Source organism: Rana temporaria, chromosome 1 (assembly GCF_905171775.1).
Source record: "Rana temporaria chromosome 1, aRanTem1.1, whole genome shotgun sequence".
In the NCBI taxonomy this organism is placed as follows: Eukaryota; Metazoa; Chordata; class Amphibia; order Anura; family Ranidae; genus Rana; species Rana temporaria.
In genome coordinates, this window is record NC_053489.1 from 446,008,422 (window position 1) to 446,029,391 (window position 20,970).

Sequence of the window (20,970 nt, forward strand, 5' to 3'; positions counted from 1 at the left end):
CTATGCCAGTCATTAAAGAATCCCTAAAAATTAGAAGCATTGGCTTTTAAAAGACAGAGCTCAATTCTTCTAGGATCCGTGGGTGTACGTCATCTGGTTCAGGTGCTTTATTCACCTTTATGCTGTCTAAATATTTTTGGATCATATATATTTTGAGCCATAGCAGATCATTAGCAGATCAATACCATCCCCACTATGGCCATTAGCTCCCTCATGCTCCTTTGTATACACAGAGCTGAAGAAGGTATTTAATATCTTTGTCCCCAGGCAGCCACTGCAGATTAATTGTAAAGGGCCTACATGCTCAAACCTGACCATTTTACTATTAATATATTTGAAGTATTTTTTGGTGTTTGTTCTACTTTCTTTTGCAATCTGTCGTTTGTTTTGAACTGTATTCGTCTATTATTTCCTTTTTACAGATTGTTATATTCTTTGTAACATTTAAATAATGATAGTCTTCCTTAATTTTTATACCTTTTTAAAAGCTCTTTTCTTATTTTTTATAGTTACTTTAACTTTGGATGTGAGCCACAGATTACATTTTTAGCCTTTTAAAGTTGTTGCCCATGGGAATACTGTATACTCTGCATTGTTTTACATACATTTGAAGAATTGCCATTTCTGTTCTTTGTTCATCAATGCCAATATTCTGCCTACGTCTTGGAGAGCAGCCCTTATCCTTGGAAAATTTGCCCTCTTAACGTTAAGTGTTTTTATCTTTCCAGTATGTGTTTGTTGCTTCAACGTAAATAAGAACAAGGAGTCCTGGAAGTAATGGTTTTGCCTCCACAAAGTCCTGATCTCAACATCATCGAGTCTGTCTGGGATTATATGAAGGATTACAGAAGAATTTGAGGCAGCCTCCATCCGCAGAAAACAGAAATCTGTGGTTAGTTCTCCAAGATGTTTAGAACAACCTACCTACCATGTACCACCTAAAAGAATTGTTGCTGTTTTGATGAGAAGGGGTGGTTACCAAATATTGATTTGATTTAGCTTTTTCTTTTGTTTCATTTACTTTGCACTTTGTTTATTTGATAAAAAAACTTTTTGTGCTTCCATTTCTTAAAGCATTCTTAATTTACAATACATTTTAATTTACAGCAATGTAAATTGCTGTAAAGGCTTCTGATTATATCACAGTAATTTTCGGGCCTAAGCAAACTGGAACTAATCTTCTCGGCTACTGCTGAAACACCACCAACCCCCTACCTAGGTGTAATAGGATTCTGGATAAGAACATTCAGCCAATTGTGAATAAATTATGGTCTTATGTATAGCATTCTATATAGCTGCTGGAGAAATTAAGAAATGACAGCAATTAGAAACAGAGGAAGTTTCCATCCTTGTAGGTTAGATGTAGAACGTTTGTTTGTACATGTCAATTCTCTATAAAATTATTTTATTGTTGGTTTAATTTCATTGTAATTCTTTCACCTTTGGTGGCAAGTTTTGCCATCAAAACCAGGGTACAACAATGCGCTGGCATGTGTGCCTGCATAAGCATGCATAGATTTAAATTGGTGGGAGAAAATATTGGAGCTCCCGAAAGAGAAATTGGGCGCACATGCTGTTCTCTGGATAAGGTATGTAGATATGTTGTTGGCATATAAGCAGGGCCGGCGCTAGAGCAAGGCAGCATGGGCACATGCCTTACGGCGCCAGCACCGGGAAATTTTCTTTTTTTCTTTCACCGCCGCCGCCGGGACAGTCGCTCGCCCGTAGAGAAAGTGCGTCTGTGAGCTCAGCTGTCTGGCAGCATGGAGGAGTCAAGTGTGACAGGCGCCCTCATGCTTGTTGAAAAGTGTGACCGGCCAGACCAGCGTCATTCGGCTAACTAGCTAGCGTAGGCAGAGCTTAAAGCTCCGCCTACCTTCCACTGCGCGCCTTCATCTTTTCCCCGAGCGGGTCGATGAGTGATGTCACCCATCACGTGAGGCGTGAGGTTTCTGTGGAGGACAGCCTGGACAGAGAGGAGACTTGAAGTTGCAATTAGGGGAACCGGGAACCCCAAAGCCAGGCCCAGGCAGCAGCACACTGCAGCAGCAGGTGAGGCCAGGTACCGTCCATATCATCATGTGTATGTATGTTGTTCCATTGCATCATGATGTGTGCCAGGTTCCAACTGCCAGTGCCAAGCAGCCAAAATGTATAGTACTTGCTCAATATGGATTAAATAAATTAGAATTATGCATAGCCATAGATATCATAAATAAAGTGATTTGTGCAAGTAGTACCTGCTGTTGCACAAATCACTTTATTTATATCTATGGCTATGCATAATTCTAATTTATTTAATCCATATTGAGCAAGTACTATATTTGATTGGCTGCTTGCATCTGTTTGGCTGACACATTACTTAGGCTACTTTCACACTGGGGCATTGCGCCGTCGGCAGTAAAGCGCCGTTATTTTAGCCACTAGCGGGGCGCCTCAAAGACTTTTTTGAGCGTCCTGCCAGCACACTGCTAGAGGCCCAAAAGGGTTAAAACTGCAGCGACGCTTTGCTGGTGGTTCAGTGGTGCTGCCCATTGATTTCAATGAGCAGGGGTGCTTTAGAAGCAGTGTGTACACTGTTCCTACAGCACCTCAAAGATGCGGCTACTAGGACTTTTTTGAGCATCCTGCCAGCGCACTGCTCCAGTGTGAAAGCTCTCGGGCTTTCGCATTGGAGTGAGAAAATAGTCTCTTTCAGGGCACTTTGCAGGCGCTATTTTGTAGAACCTGCAAAGCTCCTCAGTGTGAAAGTAGCCTAAGACCCCTTTCACACTGAGGCACTTTGCAGGCGTTATAACGCTAAAAATAGCGCCTGCAAAGCGCCCTGAAAGCGCCCTGAAAGAGTGGATCCATTCACTCCAGTGTGAAAGCCCAAGTGCTTTTTACACTGGAGCGGTGCGCTGGCAGGACATTAAAAAATCCTAAAGCGCCCCTGCCCATTGAAATCAAAGCGGCGCTTTGCGGGTGTTTTTTTAAACCCTTTCTCGGTTAAAAGCATGGGTGCGGGTAAGGCCGCATTTATGGGTGCTGGTAAGGCCGCATTTATGGGTGCTGATATTACTGCATTTATGGGTGCTGGTAAGGCCATATTTATGGGTGCTGATATTACTGCATTTTTGGGTGCTGATATTACTGCATTTATGGGTGCTGGTAAGGCCGCATTTATGGGTGCTGGTAAGGACACATTTATGGGTGCTGATATTACTGCATTTATAAATGCTGGTAAGGCCACATTTTTGGGTGCTGATATTACTGCATTTATGGGTGCTGATATTACTGCATTTATGGGTGCTGATATTACTGCATTTATGGGTGCTGGTAAGGCCGCATTTATGGGTGCTGATATTACTGCATTTATGGGTGCTGATATTACTGCATTTATGGGTGCTGATATTACTGCATTTATGGGTGCTGATATTACTGTATTTATGGGTGCTGGTAAGGCCGCATTTATGGGTGCTGATATTACTGCATTTATGGGTGCTGATATTACCACATTTATGGGTGCTGGTAAGGCCGCATTTATGGGTGCTGATATTACTGCATTTATGGGTGCTGGTAAGGCCACATTTATGGGTGCTGATATTACAGCATTTATGGGTGCTGGTAAGGCCACATTTATGGGTGCTGATATTACTGCATTCATGGGTGCTGATATTACTGCATTTATGGGTGCTGGTAAAGCCGCATTTATGGGTGCTGGTGTGTGTGCATGTGTGTGCGCGTGTGCGTGCGTGCCAGGGGGCGGCAAAATGCACCTTCGCCTGAGTTGGCAAAAATCCTTGCACCGGCCCTTTATAAAAGGAGGAGATGACAGCAGGAAAAGCTTGTTGAGATCTAGCAGTCTAGGGAGGTAGAAATCGAGCATCAGAGAGAACATTTTAGTCCATTTGGGACCTTTCTCTGTTGGACTTGACAGTATAACTTCCTTAAGGAATGGTGGATGTGATATGTGCTTTAGTCAGCTTTCTGCATGACTGTGGGGGTAAGCCAAATTTGTGGCCTGGGTTTTAATGACAGTTCTTTAAAAAATAATATTAAGCCGCTGGACTCAAATGAAGTTTTCATAAAATATCAGCTGATGGAAGCTCTTATTACATTGATAAAACACAAAGCTGTGGGTAATTTCCACAAGGTGAGAGCCATGATCCAGCTTTAGAAATCTGGATCAACAGCAAAAAATTGAGTGCTAAATGACCAACTGAAAAGTTAAAATGTTTCTTCTTGATAAAAGGGTAATGGCAAATAGAGAAATAGTAGCCAGCGCATTTTTGCGGGCCAGAAAATACCCTCTACTTCAGGGCTATAAAAAAATCCACACTTTTATAAAATTAACAATGTGTATACAATTCATGAAGGATGAGGAATAACATAAAAAAATCATCCTAATGCATAATACATACCATATAAATATATACAAATCAAAAGATATGATATTTTTTTATCTAAATACACAAAAAAATATATTATATGATGAATAGGTAATTTTGTTCTCAATATATACACCTGTAAATAAGCAACAGAAACCTAAAATATTTTAAAGCACATTTTACCATCAAAAATAGGTTGTACTAACGAGAACAGCAAGTGTGCCTGCATTATACGGTGTTCCCATACCGGACATTTGGTGTACATGCCACCATCTGGTTAAGGAATGTAGATGATGTTGTATTGGAATGGATTGGGGGGGGGGGGGGGGGGATTGGGTCGGAAAGAGAGCTTTCTTTTGGTGGTATTTGATCACCTCTGTGGTTTTATTTTTGGGCTATCAACAAAAAAAGACCTACAAATTTTGAAAAAAAACGATATTTTTTACTTTTTGCTATAAAACATACCCAATGATTTAAAAAAAAAATCTATTTATTCGTCAATTTAGGCCAATATGTATTCAGCTACATGTTTTTAGTAAAAAAAAATCCCAATAAGTATATATTAATTGGTCTGTGCAAAAGTTATTGCATCTACAAACTATGGGATATTTTTATGGCATTTTTTTTTAAAATAGTAATTGTGGTGATCAGCGTTTTTTTTAGCAGGACTGCAACATTGCAGCGGACAAATCGGACACTAAGTGACACTTTTTTGGGGACCAGTGACACTAATACAGTGATCAGTGCCAAAAAATGCACTCTCACTGTACTAATGAAACTGGCAGGGAAGGGGTAAATATCAGTGGGCGGTCAAAGGGTTACTAGGGAGTGCTTTCTAACTGTGTGAGGGATGGTTTAACTGCAGGAAAAGAAGATCTCTTTATTCCTGTCTGACAGAATGGTGGTCTGCCTTGTTTTTCTCCTGCAAATGATTAGCGGGTCCCGGCAGGCATCGCAGCCGCTGGACCCGCTGATTGGCTCCCGCTGTGTCCAATTACAGCGGGAGTGGGTCACCGACGGCGTGTAAATATGTGGTTGGCGGTCCGGAAGCGGTTTAAGTATTAATAAAGGCAAAACTTTTTTTTTTGTTTTGTATACCGGGTCGGCCATTTATATGGATACACCTTAATAAAATGGGAATGGTTGGTGATATTAACTTCCTGTTTGTGGCACATTAGTATATGTGAGGGGGGAAACTTTTCAAGATGGGTGGTGACCATGGCGGCCATTTTGAAGTCGGCCATTTTCAAACCAACTTTTGTTTTTTCAATAGGAAGATCATGTGACACATCAAACTTATTGGGAATTTCACAAGAAAAACAATGCTTGATTTTAACGTAACTTTATTCTTTCATGAGTTATTTACAAGTTTCTGACCACTTATAAAATGTGTTCAATGTGCTCTCCAGTGACATGCGGCGAGTGCTACGCTGTGGGCTCTTGCTGAATGAAGCTAGGACAGCCACTGATGTTTCTTCATTAGACCCCTTTCACACTGGATACGCCTATAGCGGAGCGTTAAAATCGCAGTAAAACACAGCTATTTTGGCTGAGCAGTTGGCTGTGAAGCCGCATGCAGTCACTGCGGGCTGCCCACCGTTGGTATGCCAGCACCAGGGACCGAAGCCCAGTGAAGAAACCGGCCGAGCGAGGACATGGCTGAATGCTGGGGAAGTGAGTGTTCTATTATTAAAAGTACTGGCAAACGTCATATCATTGAAGGAAGGATGAATGGAAATCTGCTATCATCTACCAGGATGATGAAGATGAAACAAGGGTGGGCATTTCAGCAAGACAAGGATCTCAAACACAACGCCAAAGAAACTCTCTATTTGTTTCAAAGAAAGAAAATAAAGCTGCAAGAATGGCCAAGCCGATCATCTGACTAAAATCAAATAGAAAATCTATGCAAAGAACTAAAGTTCAGAGTTCATAGAAGAGGCCCATGGAGGCTTCAAGATTTGAAGATTGTGTGTAAGAATGGGCCAAAATCACACCTCAGCAAAGCATGCGAATAGTTTCTCCATACAGGGTCAGTGACGTCACAAGGGGCGGTGCCGCCAGGTGACGTTGCCAGGTGGCCCTGCCCCTTATCTATATAAGAACTGTCAAACGGCCTGCAGTCAGTGGTTTAGCCTTCGTTGCAGGCAAATCATCAAACGGCGGAGCCCCCCTGCCCCAAAGCACCCCCAATGTGGGGGGCATGTGGCCTGGTATGCTTCAGGAGGGGGGAGGGCACGCACTCATCCCCCCCTTTCCTGACCTGCCAGGCTAGGGTTTGGTATGGATTTTGGAGGGACCCCACACCTTTCTTTTAAAAAATGTTGGTGTGGGGTTCCGCTTAAAATCCATACTGGACTTGATTGGTCTTGTACAGATTGGCAGGACCCCATGCCATTTTTTTATATATTTCCTATTGGGAGAAATGTTTTTTTTTTCATTCAGTTGTCAGCAGAGAATCCCGTAAACAGCTGATGAGTCATCCGTTGTTAAGGATGCTCCGGACAGCTCCTTAACAACCAGCTATTAACAACTAGCTATTCACAAAGCTTTGCCCAATCAAGGCTTGAAATGCACTGCGTAGCGTGCAGTGCATTGTGTACACCCCACAAATTCGGGTGTTCGTCAAACGGGCATACAGGTGATGTTCGGGTCAAACTTTGTCTTGGCTTGAACCATTCGCCCCACTCTAGTGCCATGGTAATCCCGCCTTCCTAACGTGCCATAGTGATCCTTGATGCTTTCCATGTACCATAGTGATCCTTCCTGCCTTTCATATGCCATAGTGATCCTTCCTTCCTGCCTTCCATGTGCTATAGTGATCCTTCCTCCCCTCCATGTACCATAGTGATCATTCCTTCCTTCCATGTACCATAGTGACCCCTCCTTCCTTTCTTCCATGTACTATAGTGACCTCTCGTTCCTGTCATCTATATACCATAGTGATCCTTTTTGCCTTCCATGTACCATAGTGATCCTTGCTGCTTTCCATGTACGATATTGGTCCTTCCTGCCTTCCATGTATCATAGTGATCCTTCCTGCCTTCCATGTACCATATTGATTCTTCCTGGTTTTGGGACTTTGAATGAGGCACATATGTAGTGCACCTCCATCCCTGGTTCAAGATTTGAAAACGGAAATTTGGGACTTTAAATGAGGCTGCATACATGGTGTGGGTGATAAAGGGAAGTACATATTTATTAATCATGAAATTGCATGACATGTCTCAAAAACAGAAAACACATGGAGGAAACAATTTTGTGTAAATGTCATTTCATAATGCTAGCTCACCCATATATTATGTGCATGTGCAAAATAGGCAGCGAGGGTACAACATTGCATAACCTGGCGCCACACAGTGGTCTGTAATGATCGATGAGTACAATATATGAGTTCACATATGTACAGATTTCACATTAACAGCAATAGTGAGGAAGATAACAATTGTTAAAACAAGTGGAACCATCAAGGGTTGGAAATAATGTTCATCAACTTAAATGATACGATAAGGGCATACATCCGCATCTCTGGTGACCGACGCGTTTTGTGTCAATGACACTCATCAGGGGCTGATGCTTGGGATATCTACAGAATAAATAATGTAGGGTATAGTTACTTGATCTGGTGGTGATCAAAACAAATAAATAAAATAATAAAAGATGGAACAAAAGGGTCCACCTTGAGTACTTACATGGAATCTAGGCGGTAAGTGTGGTAAGTATGGAGCCGAGGCCAAAAAAATGGTCCGCCACGGGAGCTGAGGTGATGTCTGCCCGCACATCGGCAAGGCGCGCCGAGGAAACCCCCCACAGACACAGAAGATGGTATGCTGGCATATATGATGACACAAAGTGGTAAACCGATGGTGACAGTCAAAGGAAATCTATGAGATAATACAATGCCATGATCTCAGACTATATTTAAGCCAAATGGAGGACAGATACCCCAAATATAGTAATAGAGGAAATAACATTGTGCTGGCGTACCGAGAGCCCCGGCTTACAGGGGAGCAGAATGGAGTAAGATAGTCTGGCGTGGTGTCTCCAAAGAGTGACAGGCAAGTCTGTGTCTGGGGAGGACCTCAATATCAACGCCCGCACAGGTGCACGCTGACAATCACCAGCGTAACGCGGGCACGGCACAAACTGAAAGGAGTGCTGACGTAGGCGGATACCCGATCACGGAAGACACTCTGTATACCAGCTGCACTGAAAGACAACTCGCGCCCGGAATCCTGACGCCAAAATGATGTCACACGCTGGGTAGGATGCGTGGCGCGGATGCGCTGTGTGCGCAACCCCCAACATCCCTGTCCGCCCTGGAATCTTACACACTGTTCTATATCCTTAATAACAGTAAAAGCCAATATATTTGTAAGTTATCACCCATCAGCTTCAGTCATTATGAGAGCCTGTCTTTCATACTTTACAATACATGCAACAGGGAAAAAAAGGTAATTTGGAAGTTGTTTGAGCATCCACCCTTATAGACTTATTTTTTTTTTATGTATTTGCGTGTATTTACGTGCATTTTCACACGTACGCACATATTCTAACGTTCTCGTATTTGCCCGCATGATGCTTAAATTACTGACCAAAAAAGCGGATTTTTTATTTTATTTTCACTGAAGATTGCACGGTGCTTGTTTACACGCCTGTGTGCATAGGCACATTACAATGAATGGGCTGTATTTTAGCTCAGTAAAAAGCTGCAGTGTGCAAGAGGCCTTAACCACTTAAGACCCGGACCAAAATGCAGCTAAAGGACCCGGCCAGGTTTTGCAAAACGGGACTGCGTCGCTTTAACTGACAATTGCGCGGTCGTGCGACATGCCTCCCAAACAAAATTGGCGTACTTTTTTTCCCACAAATAGAGCTTTCTTTTGGTGGTATTTGATCACCTCTGCGGTTTTTATTTTTTGCGCTATAAACAAAAATATTTAACTTTTTGCTATAATAAATATCCCCCAAAAATATATAAAAAAAAATGTTTTCCTCAGTTTAGGCCAATACGTATTCTTCTACCTATTTTTGGTAAAAAAAAACGCAATAAGCATTTATCGGTTGGTTTGCGCAAAATGTATAGCGTTTACAAAATAGGGGATAGTTTTATTGCATTTTTATTATTTTTTTTTTTTTACTACTAATGGCGGCGATCAGCGATTTTTTTCGCGACTGTGACATTATGGCTGACACTTCGGACAATTTTGATACATTTTTGGGACCATTGTAATTTTCAACAGCAAAAAATGCATTTAAAATGCATTGTTTACTGTGAAAATGACAATTGCAGTTTGGGAGTTAACCACAGGGGGCGCTGATGGGGTTATGTGTGACCTCATGTGTGTTTACAACTGTAGGGGGGTGTGGCTGTAGGTGTGACGTCATCGATTGTGTATCCCTATAAAAGGGATCACACGATCGATGACGCCGCCACAGTGAAGAACGGGGAAGCTGTGTTCACACACAGCTCTCCCCGTTCTTCAGCTCCGGGGACCGATCGCGGGACTCCAGCGGCGATCGGGTCCGCGGGTCCCGGTCATGGAGCTTCGGACCGGGTTGCGGGCCCACGGCTGGGTACTAGTACAGGACGTACCTATACGTGCATGTGCCCAGCCGTGCCATTCTGCCGACGTAAATGTGCAGGAGGCGGTCCTTAAGTGGTTAAAGTGATTGTATAAAGGATCAGTTTGTAAACCAAAGGCAAAACATTTGTGTATAGATATGTAAAAATAATTAAATACTTTTTTTCCCCATTTTTATAAGTGATCACTTTTCCTCTGTTCTCAGCTGCATAAGAGCTGGGGGAGGAGAAGTGTGAACATTGGTTGATAGCAGGCTGAGTTCCCAGCATAGCTAGAGAACTGACCACGTTGTGCTCTCCTGCTTAGTGTGGTCAGTTTTAAATAGGAAAACAGAGGGAATGGCAGGAACACAAGGGTTTTCACACATAAGAAACAATACAAAGAGAACAGGATACTTTCTCATACACGTATATGGTACAACAGGCACACATAAGGCATATGAAATGTTAGGTTTACATATTCTTTAATTATAAAATAGCTGTTTTAAACAAACCTGTTGTATAATTCATCATCTTCTCCTCCCCATCCCCAGAAAAGATTTGAAAATCCATTGACTTTGAGGAATTGTTCTTTGGTGAAGGCCACTACTCCTCCAAATGCAGTTTTATAACGTAGTCTGTAGAAACACAGAAACTAGTATAATAGGAGAAAATATGTACAGCAATCCCAAATATCTGCTGAAATGCTTCTGAAAATGCTAGTATCCTGGCTGTCATGCTAATCCAATGGTTTCAGTATCTTAGAGGAATTTAGCTGGAACTGCTTTGAAGAGAGGAAATGCTAATTTTACTCTGGCTTTCTAATGTGAATGCCTGTTCAGTTCAGGGTTAGAAAGTGATCAAAACCAAAGTCGATCAGTTATCTACTATGCTTACAGGAAAGTCAGCAATGGAAGCCCCATATTTCTCTCACTACTAGTTTCTTTGAAAATGTCCTAAAATACTACTGTCAATACATGTTTCACAGCATTCTTTACAGAGTCAGGGTGAATTTAATGTGATTTTTTATATACTGCTGTATTATAATACCTTTGAAGACGCCTAGAAGTCCAAGTTTTGTTAGGTTGGTACAAGATCAACCCAGTGGGACCAGTGACTACTTATCAAGGGGGTCTTTCCATCAAGGGTACACAGGCGCCGCCTCCTCTCTCCAGCCACCCCCTCTATGTAGAATGGATAAATTACTGCATTGCATGAATCTATACATGGCTGCCGAGGCCGCCCTCTTTTCAGGTGTCTGGTCCCTTTTATGACCCCGGGCTCCTAAAATTACAGCAGGTGGGTGTGTTTTTGATGCACCTGATTAGAGCCATAGGCTCTAATAGGCTTCAAAAAAGGTGGACTCGGAGCGCAGAGCATTGCGCTTAGAGCCCACCCAGGTGTGGGCAAATATTAATTGAACCGCCTCTCCGCCAATCAGGTAGCGTAGGTCTAACACCTGTCACCTGATTGGATGAAAGGACAGGCTTTGCTATTGGACGGCTAGCAGGAAGCAAGAAGAGAAACACGGAGGAAACAGCTCACTGCTGCCTGACCCGCCACCAAGATGGGGTAAGTGCCAGGTTAGACAGCGTGTGGGTGGGGGTCACAGTGGCTACATTTTATGGGTCACAATGGTGCCATTTCATGGACACAGTGGCAGCATTTTATGGGCACAATGGCGGCATTTGATGGGCACAATGGCGGCATTTGATGGGCACAGTGGCTGCATTTGATAGTCACAGTGGCCGCAATTGATGGACACAGTGGTCGCATTTGATGGGCACAGTGACTGCATTTGATGGGCACAGTGGTGGCAATTGATAACACAGTGGTGGCATTTGATGGGGCACAGTGGCTGCATTTGATGGGCACAGCAGCTACATTTGATGGGCACAGCGGCTGCAATTGATGGGCACAGCAGCTGCAATAGATTTTTTTTCTCAGTATTGTTTTTTTATTTTTTCAGTTTGTTTGCGCTCCCCCTAAAATTTTGAGCAACAACCGTAACTTCTACGTACCTTATAAAAATGAGCAAGACCAAAAACAAATCCTTAGGATATGCTTGGATTGAAGACCCACATGCATGTGCAAATGTTCACTCCCATAATGATTCCATTCCTGGACCTATACAGCTAGTTGCACAGGGATGTTCAATATATGTGACTTGGCCCCAGTTTGCTTTAGCATTAATCATGCAGTCAGTGTAATCTTTGTGCCTTCTGTTTCTATAAGGTTTACAGAAAAGGCGCAAGCCAATACTTTAAGAAACAAAAAGTTGCTAAGTAATGAATTGTGAATGTGCTAAGGTAAACAGCATGCAAAAAAAATGTCAGCTTGCAATTGAACTTCTGCACATGCTTATAAAGATCTGCACTTAAAGTGTTACTAAACCCACAACCGTAAAATCAGTCAGTAAAGCATGCTTGTTATACCCACTGTGAAACCTAAGGGGTTATCCTGCACATTGTGTAAAAAAGCTGTTTGGCCCAGATTCACGTAGAAGTGCGGTGGCGTAACGTATCGTAGATACGTTACACCGCCGCAAGTTTTCATCGCAAGTGCCTGATTCACAAAGCACTTGCGAGAAAACTTCCGCCGGCGGCCTCCGGCGTAAGCCCGCGTAATTCAAAGGGGCGTGTGTCATTTAAATTAGGCGCGCTCCTGTGCCGGACCTACTGCGCATGCTCCCTTTTGAATTTCCCGCCGTGCTTTGCGCGAAGTGACGTCATTTTTTCGAACGGTGACGTGCGTAGCGTACTTCCGTATTCCCGGACATCTTACGGAAGAAGGAAAAATTTTCAAATGTCGACGGGGGAACGACGGCCATTCTTTATACAGCACATACGTGTGCTGTGTAAAGTTAAGGCACCAAAAACGACGACTAACTTTGCGACGGGAAACTAGACTAGCAGCGAAGTAGCGAACGCGAAAAACCGTCGTGGATCGCCGTAATTCCTAATTTGCATACCCGACGCTGGTTTACGACGCAAACTCCCCCCAGCGGCGCCCGCGGTATTGCATCCTAAGATCCGACAGTGTAAAACTGTAAAAATAGGGGCTATCTATGCGTAACTGATTCTATGAATCAGTCGCATAGATACTCTGAGACATACGACGGAGTATCTGTGATACTCCGTCGTATCTCGGCTGTGAATCTGGGCCTTTGATCCTATCTTCTCTGATCCTCTCCTTCTTCCACTGTCCCCAATCCATCTCCTGATAGTACAGAGCCTTTGGAGTCACTCTGCACATGCTCAGTTTGGTGTGTATTGCTGGAGAGCTGTTTTTTGTTTTCTGTGAGAGTGCATGTGATCAGCATTGGGCCAATTAGCACTGTCCAGAAAGAGGGCCGGGGTCCTGCAGCCTCATGAGACAGACAGACACTGATAGAAGTCACAAGACTGCTAAATACTGCTGATGAAAAAGAGTATTTAGCAGTTTATATTTACTGACAATATATGATTGATATAGGATACTAACGCCCTGGGTAACCTCTATCACCACTGTGCCAAAAAAAAAAAGAAGAAGTGAAATGAACTACAGCTGCTACTTAGTGAATGAATATTTAAAACGAAAAAAAACGTAACCGAAATAGGTGTAAGAAAATTGCAGCGCTAATTAATATAATAATAAATAAACAATAACATATAAACTCAATAACACCACGTGACAAGTGATATAAAGTCCATAAAAAATTGATGAACAAATTGGATGAGAAAATTCCTTATTCTGTGAACCTTCCACCTCACCACCGTGCTGTGATAACACCCCTCTGAAAAACGCACTCACCAGATGGATTTGCCTTTCACTCTCGTGTTAGGCTAAATCACTTGTGTATGATCCCACAAATGGATAAACGAATCTCAGCTGGACCACCGTGATAATCCCTCAATAATGTACATAAAAACAGAAGAAGTGCTCCAATAGTGTAAAATTGTACCACCAGTTTAATTTAAAATCACAGCAACACTTCATTCATTAAACTCACATGTAAAAAATTTAAAGTCAGCTTCAAACAAATCACAGCAAACATCAGTGTTTAGTTGGTAGTGCTAGGCGGTCATGGCAGACCTGAGGTGTGTGCTCAGTTGGTATAGGCTCACAAGTTAGTTTTAGTTTATATTTATATTTTTAGTTTATATTTACTAAAATAAATGGATTGTAAAATTAATACGATTTTACAATCATTCCGTGATTCACTAAGACTTTTTACAAATTACGTTTATTGTTTTTTTTTTCCATATGCCAATTACAGTTATTGTTTTGCTGCCTTTGGCACAGGGCATTCAGAGGAACAGAACTTCATCCAGCCAGCCAGATCAGTATCTTTACATTTGCTGCATTTCAAACTCTGCTACAAGCTTAAAGAGGAAGTAAACCCTCTTAACCAAGAAAATATTGTGTTGCGCTGATAATCAAGTAAAAAATTGCATACATATATATATATATACACCATATACATAAATAAGAACCCCCTACACCTCAAATCAGGGAGGTATATGTGCAAAAGATAAACAAAAACCACTCAAAAACTATAATGTGAAAAAATTCAAATAGAACCAGCAAAAATAGTTCATGAAAAAAACACAGTTCAGTACATAGGCTAATAGGAGACAGGTGTAAGATCCACAGTCCTCTGGTGTGCAGCTGTCATTATAGCAAAAAAAAAAAAAAAGAAAGAAAAAAGAAGAAACCTTTCCCTTCTGGACTCCCCGATTAACACAGGATATCAGCCGCTCATAAGGAGAAAAGAAAGATATATGGTGCAAATAACGTAATAAAATGGGAAATGAACCCTGCAATACAATGATTGCACTCACGGAACCTCAATGGTAAAAAGGCTCAACTGCAATCAGTCATTGAACGCCGCTCAGTGCTACGATCTCCTCAGAAGGACGGATTCGACCGTCGATCGCGGTCAGTTACCGAGATCTGTGTAGCGCCGGGTCTCATAGACCCGGCGCGCACAGAATTTTCTATGTATAAGTTCCATGAATAAGTCAAGTGGCTATTGACGATACGCGTGAGGGAGAAGCCGAGTGACGCGATCGACGGTCGAATCCGTCCTTCTCAGGAGATCGTAGCACTGAGCGGCGTTCAATGACTGATTGCAGTTGAGCCTTTTTACCATCGAGGTTCCGTGAGTGCAATCATTGTATTGCAGGGTTCATTTCCCATTTTATTACGTTATTTGCACCATATATCTTTCTTTTCTCCTTATGAGCGGCTGATATCCTGTGTTAATCGGGGAGTCCAGAAGGGAAAGGTTTCTTCTTTTTTTTTTTTTTTTTTTTTTTTGCTATAATGACAGCTGCACACCAGAGGACTGTGGATCTTACACCTGTCTCCTATTAGCCTATGTACTGAACTGTGTTTTTTTCATGAACTATTTTTGCTGGTTCTATTTGAATTTTTTCACATTATAGTTTTTGAGTGGTTTTTGTTTATCTTTTGCACATATACCTCCCTGATTTGAGGTGTAGGGGGTTCTTATTTATGTATATGGTGTATATATATATATGTATGCAATTTTTTACTTGATTATCAGCGCAACACAATATTTTCTTATTTATTCACTTTGGTTTTGTGCACCTCACGTGTCTGCAGCTTATCTTTAGTATTTTATATGGTTTTAGTAATAGCGCTGTAGTACCTTTTTACAAACCCTCTTAACCACTTAACCACCAGCCGCCGTCCAAAAACGGCGGCAAGGTGGTTGCTTAACTGGGGGTCGCCGTTCTGAAACGGCGCCCACCAGAAGCAGTGATGCGCGCCGCCTCGGGCGCGCACATAGAAAATTCTGTGCGCGCCGGGTCTATGAGACCCGGCGCTACACAGATCTCGGTAACTGACCGACAACAGCGGTCTTTTACCATGTGATCGCGCCGTCCAATGACGGCGCGATCACAGGTAAACAAACCGGCGTCATTTGATGACGCCGGTTCCTCCCTCCTCTCGCTGTACCGATCGGTACAGTGTGAGAGGAGAGCGTGGATGGCAGCAGCAGTGTGGGATGGATCTGTGACTATTGCAGTCACAGATCCATCCATCCCTGCTCAGCCATCCCTGCATTAACCCCTGCAATACTCTGCCTTCCCTGCGCAATACTCTGCAATGCTCTGCCTTCCCTGCGCAATTACTCTGCAATACCCCCTGCGCAATACTCTGCAAAACCCCCGCGCAATACTCTGCAAAACCCCCGCGCAATACTCTGCAAAACCCCCGCGCAATACTCTGCAATACCCCCGCGCAATACTCTGCAATACCCCCGCGCAATACTCTGCAATACCCCCGCGCAATACTCTGCAATACACTGCAATACCCCAGCGCAATACTCTGCAATACCCCCGCGCAATACTCTGCAATACCCCCGCGCAATACTCTGCAATACCCCCGCGCAATACTCTGCAGTACTCCTTGCGCAATACTCTGCAATACCCCCGCGCAATACTCTGCAATACCCCCGCACAATACTCTGCAATACCCCCGCGCAATACTCTGCAGTACCCCCGCGCAATACTCTGCAGTACCCCCCGCGCAATACTCTGCAGTACCCCCTGCGCAATACTCTGCAGTACCCCTTGCGCAATACTCTGCAGTACCCCCGCACAATACTCTGCAATACCCCCCGCGCAATACTCTGCAGTACCCCCGCACAATACTCTGCAATACCCCCCGCACAATACTCTGCAATACCCCCCGCACAATACTCTGCAATACCCCCCGCACAATACTCTGCAATACCCCCCACACAATACTCTGCAATACCCCCCCCACAATACTCTGCAATACCCCCCACACAATACTCTGCAATACCCCCCACACAATACTCTGCAATACCCCCCACACAATACTCTGCAATACCCCCGCACCAATACTCTGCAATACCCCCGCACCAATACTCTGCAATACCCCCGCACCAATACTCTGCAATACCCCTGCACCAATACTCTGCAATACCCCCGCACCAATACTTTGCAATACCCCGGCCAATACTCTGCAATACCCAGAAAATACTCTGGGGAAAAAAATGCGTTTTAACCACTTCCCGCCCACGTCATATGAGGTCCTTGACTTTGTGCAGGGATATCTAAATGATGCCTGCAGCTACAGGCATCATTCAGATATAATTTTTTTCAGCCGGCGATTCTCTACACCATAAGAACGATCATGGCGGCTGTTCCGCCTCTTGATCATTCTTACGGGAGGCAAAAAGGGATGTCCCCACTCCCTTCGCCCTCCGGTGCTTCTTCTGACTCACCGCTGCGATCGAAGCCAGGATCGTTTTTTTTCTTGTTTTTTTTCAGGCTTCCCAGCCTAGAAGTGAGATGTGGGGTCTTATTGACCCCACATCTCACTGTAAAGAGGACCTGTCATGCTATATTCCTATTACAAGGGATGTTTCCATTCCTTGTAATTGGAATAAAAGTGATCAAAACATTTATTTTTGGGGAAAAACGTGTCAAACTAAAATAAATAAAGTAAAATGAACAATAAAAATAAAAAATAAATATTTAAAGCGCCCCTGTTCCCGCGTGCTCGTATACAGAAGCGAATGTGTACGTAAGTCACGCCCACATATGAAAACGGTGTTCAAACCACACATGTGGGGTATCGCTGCGAACGTTAGAGCGAGAGCAATCATTTTGGCCCCAGACCTCCTCTGTAACTAAAAACATGTAACCAGTAAAAACATTTAAAACGTCACCTATGGGGATTTTTAAGTAGCGAAGTTTGGCGCCATTCCACAAGCGTGTGCAATATTGAAGGGTGACATGTTGGGTATCTATTTACTCGGCGTAACTTCATCTTTCATATTATGCAAAAACATTGGGCTAACTTTAATGTTTTTTTTTTAAAAAGCACAAAACTGTTTTATTTCCCAAAAAAATGCGTTCAAAAAATTGCTGTGCAAATACCATGCGCGATAAAAAGTTGCAACGACCGCCATTGTATTCTCTAGGGTCTTTGCTAAAAAAGCATATATAATGTTTTGGGGTTCTATGTAATTTTCTAACAAATAAATGATGATTTTTACATGTAGGAGAGAAATGTCAGAACTGGTCTGGGTGCTCCAGAACGCCTGATGGTGCTCCCTGCATGTCGGGCCTCTGTATGTGGCCACGCTGTGTAAAAGTCTCACACATGTGGTATCGCCATACTCGGGAGGAATAGCAGAATGTGTTTTGGGGTGTAATTTGTGGTATGCATATGCTGTGTGTGAGAAATAACCTGCTAATATGAAACTTTTGTGGGAAAAAAATAAAAATAAAAAAAACCTTGATTTTGCAAAGAATTGTGGGAAAAAATTACAACTTCAAAAAACTCACCATGCCTCTTTCTAAATACCTTGGAATGTCTTCTTTCCAAAAAGGGGTCATTTGGGGGGTATTTGTACTTTTCTGGCATGTTAGGGTCTCAAGAAATGAGAGAGGCTGTCAGTACATCAGATGTGATCAAATTGATAAATTTTCAGTAATTGGTACCATAGCTTGTAGACCTTATAACTTTCACCCAGACTAAATAATATCCAAATTTTTTTTTTTTTTAACCAAAGATATGTAGCAGTATACATTTTAGGCCAAATTTATGAAGAAAAAATCATTTTTTGCAAAATTTTATAATAGAAATGAAGAAAAATTCATTTTTTTTACAAAATTTTCGTTCTTTTTTCATTTATAGCGAAAAAAATAAAAACCGCAGAGGTGATCAAATACCACCAAAAGAAAGCTCTATTTGTGGGAAAAAAAGGACAAAAATTTCATTTGGCTACAGTGTTGTATGACTGAGTTATTGTCATTCAAAATGTGAGAGCACCGAAAGCTGAAAATTGGTCTGGTTATTAAGGGTGTTTAAGTGCCCAGTTGTCAAGTGGTTAAATAAATAAAAAAATAAAAAACACCTGAAAGAGGAAGATCCCCGCGCATGTGCGAAAACACGGCATTAACCCCACATTATCCCATTTACAAAAACGGAACGCTCATGCGCCGTTGACATCGGTGCCCGTTTTTGTGAAAATATCTCCCTAACCGGGAGGTAAGCCTTAATCTACAAGTCCAAAGGGGATCGAAGATTTGCAGTCCAAGGACCCCGCCTGTGGAATGCACTACCAACCACCATCCGACTGGAGTCGGACCACTTGGCCTTCAGGAGAAAGATTAAAACCCATCTCTTCTGAGGTCAAGGGGTTCCTTACCCATGAAATGGATACAGCGCCCAGAGGCTATTCAGTTCGCATGTGTTGCGCTTTACAAGTCTCTCTCTCTCTCTAGGCTTACCTGTAGGTGCAAGTTGTGTGGTTGGGTTTACAACCACTTCAAGGCCCCTTTCACACTGGGGCATTTTTTTCGAGCGTTATTAGAGCGCTTTTCGAGCATTATTCAAGCGTTTTTCGAACGTTATTCAAGCGTTTTTTGAGCGTTATTCGAGCGTTAATCGAGCATAGCCTCATCTGCAATCCCAATGTGCTGGTAAAGCACCGCTAAGACCCTAACGTTTTAGGGCGTTTTTGCAGTGCCTCAGTATGAAAGGGTAAGGCGTTTTTACAGCGCTTTCAACTCATTTCAATGGAGAGGGGCGTTTTTAGAGCGTTTTTTTCAGCGCCCAAAAGCTGCTCCAAAGATGCTGCTTGCAGAACTCAGTGTGAAAGGGTCCATTGAGATGCATGGAGAGCGTTTTATGAGCGTTTTAATAGCGTTATTTTTAACGCTAAAACGCTGTAAAAACGCTTCAGTGTGAAAGGGGTCTAAGGCCTCATGCACACGGGGCATTTTTACAGCTGCTTTTACCAGCGTCAGACTTTTTGCAGCTTAAAAACGCCTCTCCATATTATTGTATGGCCTCATGCACACACAGGCTTTTAGGAGCTGTAAGTGGCATAGGCGTTTTCAAGCTGAAAAAAACCCCCAGGGCCAGCGCATTCTGAATACCAGCATCACAGCTTTAAAAACGTCTGGCGCTGCTAAACACGGCTTACTGCTGGATACAGCATTAAGCCACTTTAAGCATTTTTTTATTTGACATGAGAGCCGTCTTAACTGATCTGATCCGACTTTCAGTCCATTGTGCTCTGGGGATCTTGAAGGGTAACCCAGTGCCAAAATAAAAAAGAAAATGGCGTAGTGTTCCCTCAAGATCCATACCAGGCCCCTTGAGTCTGGTATGGATCTTAAAAGGGAAGCCCACGCCAAAATCTATACCAGAATCTTATCCGAGCATGCAGCCCGTGTGTCACAGGGGTCAGAGTATCATGGTGGCATCACCGGATGTACGCCCCATGGCTATATAAGAAAGAGAACGGAGTTGGCACAACAACAGGAGCAGGCATCGGAGGAGGATCGAGTCGGCAACGGAGAAGACAGCAGCGGTGGAGAAGACCGGAGGAAGAGCAGGACTGGAGGAAGAAGAACAGAAGAAGAACACACCAACAGAGGGAGAAGATCTGAGAAAGAAGACGGTAGGAAGAAGATGGGAGAAAGATTTTTAATAAAGGACTTGTGGAGAACGTCTCTTGTGTTTATTTACATGTCACTGTTTTTTTGGGGGGGGAAATTGGTACAATGTACCCCATATTTATTCAAATGGGGGGCTGATATCTGGGGGTCACCTTTAAAGGGGGCTTCCAGATTCTGATAAGCCCCCTGCCCGCAGACCCCCACAATCACTTCCCAGTGTTGTCAGGAAGAGGCCCTTGTCCCCATCAACATGGGGACAAGGTGCTTTGGGGTGGGGGGGCGCAGAGCCCCCTTGCCCCAAAGCACCCACCTTCCCCACGTTGAGGGCATGTGGCCTCGTATGGTCCAAGAGGGGGGGTCGCTCGCTCGACCCCCCTTTTCCTGACCTGCTGAGCTGCATGCTCGGATAAGGGTCTGGTATGGATTTTGGGGGACCCCACAATGTTTTTTTTCGGCGCAGGGTTTTCCCTCAAAATTCATACCAGACCAAAGTGTCTGGTGTGGTCTTGGGAGGGACACCATACTGTTTTTCTTTTTCAGTGGGGTTCCCTTTCAAGATCCATACTAGACTCAAAGGGCC

General features: G+C 43.2%; 1 protein-coding gene across 1 annotated transcript in view; it reads right to left on the reverse strand.

The window, feature by feature from the left end:
• The window catches only part of LOC120932030 (beta-1,4-galactosyltransferase 1-like), a 121,464-nt gene that overhangs the window by 80,390 nt on the left and 20,104 nt on the right, over positions 1 to 20,970 (reverse strand). The window contains exon 4 of the mRNA XM_040344119.1: positions 10,449 to 10,571. Coding sequence (XP_040200053.1) covers positions 10,449 to 10,571 — 123 coding nt within the window. The remainder of the gene's footprint in view (positions 1 to 10,448; positions 10,572 to 20,970) is intronic.